A 7432-nucleotide genomic window follows, 5' to 3' on the forward strand; every position below is an offset into this window, starting at 1 on the left:
ATTTTGAACAAAATGAGTTGACCCGTTTTGAGGGTGTAATTTTAGTTCAAAAACTTGCTAAAAAATTGCACCATAAAAAAGATGGTAAAGTCCAAACACTTGTCCCCATCATTTTTGACCAGATAATACTGAATTTGAGAAAAACGTGTTTGAAAATTCAGTTTGAGTTCGTTTTATCGGGTTGTTTTAAATCAGCAGTATAGTATCGTGTTCAGCACAAAATGCAGTGAAAATTCCGCAAAAAACGTGTGATAAAGTTGTTGAATTAAATCTTTGATTCATTGGCACAAAATGGCTATATCCTGGGCAGTTTATCCCGAAAAAGGTTTTTTCATAGGGTGATTTATCGTGAAACTAAATGGTGTGTTACTTATTACATCTATCTGAAGCACCTTGAATCAGTTTGTAGACTCTGTGTCCGGAAAGGGTTTAAAGTTCGGGCCTGTATTGGATTTTGATCTTCAGAATGTAGACCAAATTCAGAAAAAAATGAAAGTGCGAGAAAACAGGGAATGGTAAGCTTAGTACTCGACCGATTTCAAGATTGCGGAAATTACCGATGAGAGATAAAACAATAAATTCTACAAACAAAGCAGATCAAAAACAAAGTTCGAAAACAATGGTCAGTCATCCAACTCCTCTTCCTCATCATTCTTCCAAACCCATCCTTCCGACATTTCTTATAACGATGTTTTCGATTCCTTTTTTCACCACAAGATCAGGGGCTGCATCAACCAACTCCAGCCGCCTGAGGACCACCCGAAACTCCTAATTCACCTCATCCACACCCGCCATCTTTTTTCATCTGAATTTCATCTCTATATGTTTTAAATGGCGAGACAGTTTGTTCACATGTTAACTCAATTAAAAAAGCATATTAATTTCCCCATAATTTATTCATTTCATTTACCCGCAATTTATAATAACAAATACGATACAGTCGCTTTCCAGTTATCGCGAAGTGTTCACTAACGCAAAGGCGTAGGTTCAAATCCCGTGCTGTGTCTTCCTTTTTTTTAGAAAATAAGCGGGATCAATCATCTAAACTAGTTTTGTCACGGGGCCAAACAAAGTAACTAGTACCCCAATATATTTGATAAGATAAGGCTAAAGTGCAAAACTGCATACAAACCTGCATGCAATCTGAAATGAAAAATCTTTGTTAATGGTAATCCAGCATGTAGTTTATAGTCGCGCTTCCCAATGATAATAGCTAATGAAACCAACTCGATTTGCAGCAATATGGAGAGAAAGAATGACCTCACTTTTTCTACTCCAATTGGAAACATAACAGGAAGAGTGAAACAGGCTAAAAATGGAAAAACGGTCTGTCAACTTCTGGGAATCCCCTATGTTCAAAGTCAACCGGTTGCTGAGAACAGATTTAGGAGATGTGACATATCGACGAAGCTGCCTGCAGATAGTTTTGAGGCTGTTTCATTCGGAAATGCTGCTATTCAAGTTAGTGTAAACAGTCAATAGTCTTTTCTCGAATAAGAGCAGCACCTTTTGAAAAGCTAATCTGATTAAAACTGCGTGTTTCTACCTTTGCGATTAGCAAAGGTATTGCATTGCAATGGGTAAACATTTTTGATAGAAACGTAATGGACACTTGTTCACAAGAAGGTGAAATTGCTTTGTATGATTCTTTCCCATTATAGCGCCCGGCAAGTGGTAGCCGTCCATGATGGTAAATCAGTGTGGAGGTGTAATGAAGTGTGGTTTTCGAAGAGATTGCAAATTTTATCGACCTTCTCTTAGGTCCAACAAATGAATTTTCGGAGCTCACCTTTTTGCCTAGAGTTCACAACTTTTAAAGCTTACTCACTTAAGAAGTCGGGTCTTCACATAAAGTTATGGCCCTAGGAAAAGTCAAATTTTCGGTTTTCTACTGTTTTTTTTTTGACAATTTCTTAAAAATTAGCCTCCCAGATCTAAAATTTTGGTTTCAGTTGAAATAATAGGCTGTGCGAAGTTTCCCTGCACCAGCGGCTACGCCCAATTTTTTTTCAACAAAAAACTTCAATGCTTTGGTTTCTTGTCCGTTTTTCACACCAACAAGCTAGTGAGCGTAGTTCATTAATATGAACCTACTTTTTTCCAGCTTAACTCTCAGAAGAAGTAAAAGTTCTCACATGGTGAGAAGGACGTGAGACTCTCAATCTAGAGGTCGCTTGTTTGAATTCGTCGCTTAGCAAAAAGTTTTACGAGTTTGAGGTTTATTTCTACTTGTTATTTCACTTTATAGAGCTGATTTTTGGTAGATTTCTTGTTAATTTTTGCGAAGTACAGCTTTGCCTCTGCGTTGAAATTTTGTGACTTTTCTCGCGAACTACTCAGCCGAATCTGATATCAAGGGTTCAATCGAGGCAACAGGTTTAATTGAGGCCTTTGAAATTACTTTTTTTTCAATCAGCATCAGTACAACCAAGTCAAAAGTTATCAAACAGGTACCTCCAGCTTTACCTGCCCCTAGTTTCAAATAGGCTCGGTTTTACGTAGTGGTTCCCATATGTTTTGTATTGTGAGTAAATTGCTGGCTGAGTGAATAGAAGAAAAAAAAAACTTTTTTTTTCAGAGGGCACCTTCACGCCAGCTCAGTATAATTAGCCCTGAAATTCCACAATGTGAGGACTGTCTGACTATCAATATATGGACACCAAGTTATATACGGCAAAATGATCCCATTGTCGGAGCTAACCAAAAACTTCACCCAGTTTTTCTGTTCATTCATGGGGGAGCTTTTCAGCAAGGAACAGTATCGGATGAGCCTTTCAACGGCACCAATTTATGTGCACACGAAGAAATAGTCGTAGTCACGTTTAATTACAGACTGGGAATTCTGGGGTTCCTGGATATTCCCGGAGTCGTAGAACCCAATTTGGGTATCCGAGATCAGGAAGTGGCGATCAAATGGGTCGAGTGTTACATTCAGTACTTCGGAGGCGACTCTGAAAACATTACATTGTGGTAAGTTGAAGCAGCCAAAAGCTAGTCAATTTTTCAAGTTTCTTCCATTGTTATTTTAAGGTTAACTAAGCTATGGTAATCTCATTAAAGCTCACCTTGTAAATTCCAGCGCAGGTAATTTTCTGTTTCAGTGGATTCAGCGTTGGATCGGTCTCTGTGGCTTGCCATACCTTGAATCCAAACAGTGACTTGAACTTCAATCGAGCAATTATGATGAGTGGAGGTAAAAATTGATCTACCATTTTTGAGAGTTTGTCATTCGTAGTGTATGAATGTGGTTATGGTCTAAGAAACATGCGTGAGTTGTAAAGAGTTATTCATACTTAAGTTTATTTTGAAGGTTGTTAGGGTTCTGAACGCGCAGTGACTTGAACCTTGGTTTTTACTTTTTCAAGCTCCTTCTTTCTTAAGCGGAACTGTGTTTTTTCTTAAGCGGAACTGCCTCTTTTGCCTTACAATTTTGTACACTTATTGGTTCCTTGAAGCAGATACATTCATATCGATTTAGTTGAAGGTCCTATTTTCGTTTTGGTTTCCTCTTACAAACTTAGCAGAATTTTGCCACACTCTATCAAAATCGTGTCGTCATTAATCAAATTTCAATTGCCGTTATTAAGAGTCGATGAACGTAGTTCAGACTCTTATATAGCTGCTGGCGATTTTTTTTCATTTTTCTTTCCAGGAAAAGTCTTTACTTTTCCAGGAAAGGAAAAAGTTTTTTTCGCGGCTCGACTTTTGATTGATTTCAAAGTTAATTTTATTTTCTTTGTTAAAATAAGGCAAACTCCACTATCGAGCAGCGAAAGTTAAGAAGTTGCGAAAAACGTGATAGACTTCTAGTTTCGAAAGTGGAAATTAATTATTGAGTTTTCCGGCGAAATAAAAATTTTATCTATTGTTCCAGTGTTTTTTCAAACTGGGTTAGTTTTACCAAAAATTTTTCAATCTAAAATTGTTGTAAAAAATCGATGAGCTTTAAATGAGATCTTTTTTCTTGGAAATTAAAAATCTATTTTTTTTTTGAAAATCGAACAAAAAACAAGCCTTCATTTGTTTATTTGCTTTCATTGACTCTTTTCTGTCTGTTTGCTTTAAATTTTAATTTTTCAAAATTAACTGCTTCAGCTGAATGAGCTCTGATCAAACTTCATTGACCGAAAAGGATACTGCCAACTATTTTGGCTTTAAATATAATATAAGTTGGCGTCAACTACAGGGTGTTTCAGTTACATGTAATAAGTAAAACACCATTTAGTTTCACGATGAATCACCCTATGAAAAAAACATTTTTAGGGAAAATTTGCCTAAATTATAGCCATTTTGTGCCAATGCGTCAAAACTTTATTTCAACAACTTGTACACACAATTTTTTGCTGTTTAATGAGTTTTCACTCCATTTTGCGCTGAACAAGATACTATAGTGATACTATACTACTATGAAATGATTCAAAACTAAATTTTCAAACTCATTTTTCTCAATTTCAGTAGTATTTGGTCAAAAAAATGATGAGAACAAAAAAATTGCTTTTTATGGTGCTATTTATGGTATAATTTTTTTCGAACTAAATTTACTTCCTTAAAATGGGTCAATTCATTTGGTTCAAAATTGAGGAGGACAGAAGGTCATTTGATAAGAGAATAATTACAATTTAGCCTGGTACCTCGTCAATTTTGAACAAAATGAGTTGACCCGTTTTGAGGGTGTAATTTTAGTTCAAAAACTTGCTAAAAAATTGCACCATAAAAAAGATGGTAAAGTCCAAACACTTGTCCCCATCATTTTTGACCAGATAATACTGAATTTGAGAAAAACGTGTTTGAAAATTCAGTTTGAGTTCGTTTTATCGGGTTGTTTTAAATCAGCAGTATAGTATCGTGTTCAGCACAAAATGCAGTGAAAATTCCGCAAAAAACGTGTGATCAAGTTGTTGAATTAAATCTTTGATTCATTGGCACAAAATGGCTATATCCTGGGCAGTTTATCCCGAAAAAGGTTTTTTCGTAGGGTGATTTATCGTGAAACTAAATGGTGTGTTACTTATTACATCTATCTGAAGCACCTTGTATATAATGTTCAAGATCAATTAAGTCAGTTCATTGGAAAACCTTGGTTCATTTCAGCGCTGCTGGGATTTTTTGGATTTGAGAAAGACCAAAGTGTATCAACCTCTGATTCTAGAGAGTTCCTGATTCAGAATGGCTGGAAAAAATCTCACCAGAGCTCGGACCAGGAAAACGACTCAATCCGTAGTTTCCTTCAAAACCTACCTTTGGATGTTTTCAAGAATCAGTTTGTAGACTCTGTGTCCGGAAAGGGTTTAAAGTTCGGGCCTGTATTGGATTTTGATCTTCAGAATGTAGACCAAATTCAGAAAAAAATGAAAGTGCGAGAAATATTGGTGACTTCGACTCACGCAGAAGGCGAAGCGTTTCTATACAGCCTTTTGGGTCGCGAAACTTGCAACAAACTGAACAAAAATGATGATAAACTCTACACGAACATAATAACCCAAATGTTTAGCAGATTCTTACCTGAAAATTCTCGAAGGGCTGAGAACTACGTGAAAATTTGCAATTTTTACAGAAACAAGAAAGTTTGTTTTGGCAATGTAGAAGATACACTGTTCCATAAATGTGCTTTAGCGATTGGAAATTACTTGAACGATTACCCTGTCCTTAAATCTATTCAATTTTATCTCAAATTAGAATGTGAGGCTCGCCCGAAAATTTACTTCAAGCTGCATGATTATGTACAAAGTGATCATAAAACGAGATATTTTGACACTGATATTGTTCCTGAATACTTGAATTGCAGCCATGGATTTGAAATTCCTCTTCTATTTAATAATTTGAACGATGGCCATTCCGATACGGATCAAGAAGTAAGCGTGAAAACAATGAATTTGATTGGATCGGTATGCAGATTTGATAATATATCGTCGAACGAACGTGAAAAACTGTTTGGTCAGCAGGTGAAACTGAACACTGGAAATCTTAACCCGGAAATTGAGATGAAAAACTTAAGTGTTTCTAAAAGCTTAGAAATTACAACACGTGATGACTTATTTCATAGCAGATTACATGGAATTGATTACAACAGGTTGTATTCAGACATTTTGGATTTTTGGGATGGAATCGATCAGATTTCTTATCAAACTCTATGTTAAATTATTATAAGTAAGTTAGCAAAATATGAAATTACACAGCAATGTTAAAGTTGGTTTATATAATTGACTACTGTTGCTCATTAAATATTTCGGAATTAATTCTTTCGAAGTTGATTTATTCACTTAGTATTTTGAAATCAAAGTAATTCTGCAGAAGTCAAGAGTATGTATTTGTTTAAAAGCCAAGGAAATTCAAAAGCCTAAGTTCGATTTATAGGTTCTAATTTCATAAATAGGAAATTATAGCCGAATGGAAAATAGCGAATTTTGATGCGGTTTTTTGTGTAAATTTTGTGAGAATCTTTTTTTTGAAGACCATACCTCACAAGCTATCTAAAGTACAAAATGATACGTTTTGCAAAAGGCATCCCTCAATCCAATTTGGAACGATTTTTATGACGCATTAAATCTCAGCTTATGCAATCTTTCAAACACAATAATTTTACAAAAGTTGATTCTAGCTGAAATATCTTTTTAGATTTGAGCTCTATGGAAATTTCTCCGGATATCCAGTGGAATAAAAACTTTACCTATTGATCCAGATTTCTCAAGTTGGGTTAATATTATCAAAAAAGCGCCTGTCATTAATCGTTCTGGAAATTCAAAGGGCTGAAAGGCATCTTATTTTTTTTTAAATTTCGAAAGTTGAGATTTTTCCAACAAAGTCTGTGTTTTTTATTATGTTTACTTGCGTTCATTACTCTTTTCAATTTTTTGATTGGCTATGTTTTCAAGATTACCAGTGAAGTAAAAATAACGATTTATTGATCGGGTTTTCTCAAATTGGACAAATTTTATCTCAAAAGCGTTAATAATAAAAAATAAAAAGAAATTCAAGGTTTGTAAGGCTGTTATATGGATTTGGTGAATGACAAGCCGACGAGTCTAATCTAGACAATGAACTGAATTGAATCACACGAGAAAGTAAAACAAACTAACGAGTGAAACAAATATAAAGATTGCAGTTAGGCGGATTTTTGAAAACGTGAACGCAATTTGGCGCGAAAAGTAGATATGTAGGCGGGGGCAATTCTCATGATAGAGGGACCGAATGATGGAAAAATCAGAATCGTTAATTTTTTTGGTATTTCTTTGATATTTTTGAATACTCAATTCTGATTGGCTGAAATAAATCTTCCATCATTCTGTCTCTCCATCATAAGGGCGCCAGCTATATAGACAGAAAAAACGTGTCTTAAAATTTATTTATTTAATTTTCTGACTTTAATGACAAATTAAAGTCACCCTCTAGATTAGGCCCGTCTGTTTGGCATTTAACATGGTACTCAAAATAG

The 7432-nt window shown here is 35.2% G+C and overlaps 1 protein-coding gene across 2 annotated transcripts; it reads left to right on the forward strand.

The window, feature by feature from the left end:
- Window positions 1–940: 940 nt before the first annotated feature.
- Window positions 941–6199, forward strand: LOC134855599 (cholinesterase-like). Of its 2 annotated transcripts, none has more exons than XM_063872134.1 (4): window positions 941–1461; window positions 2579–2970; window positions 3102–3193; window positions 5092–6199. In XM_063872134.1, exons 1-4 carry the CDS (start codon window positions 1204–1206, stop codon window positions 6135–6137), a joined length of 1788 nt encoding a protein of 595 aa, XP_063728204.1. In that variant the 5' UTR covers window positions 941–1203; the 3' UTR covers window positions 6138–6199. The 2 variants fall into 2 exon arrangements, with proteins under 2 accessions (XP_063728204.1, XP_063728205.1); XM_063872135.1 differs by having other exon boundaries at window positions 5150–6199.
- Window positions 6200–7432: the final 1233 nt, after the last annotated feature.

This window comes from Symsagittifera roscoffensis, chromosome 10 (assembly GCF_963678635.1).
Source record: "Symsagittifera roscoffensis chromosome 10, txSymRosc1.1, whole genome shotgun sequence".
NCBI lineage: Eukaryota > Metazoa > Xenacoelomorpha > Acoela > Convolutidae > Symsagittifera > Symsagittifera roscoffensis.

Coding starts and splice junctions, on each gene's coding strand:
- LOC134855599 (XM_063872134.1), top strand. CDS start 1,204: ATGATAATAGCTAATGAAACCAACTCGATTTGCAGCAATATGGAGAGA. Junction 2,971..3,101: donor TCTGAAAACATTACATTGTG/GTAAGTTGAAGC, acceptor TTTCTGTTTCAG/TGGATTCAGCGTTGGATCGG. Junction 3,194..5,091: donor AGCAATTATGATGAGTGGAG/GTAAAAATTGAT, acceptor GGTTCATTTCAG/CGCTGCTGGGATTTTTTGGA.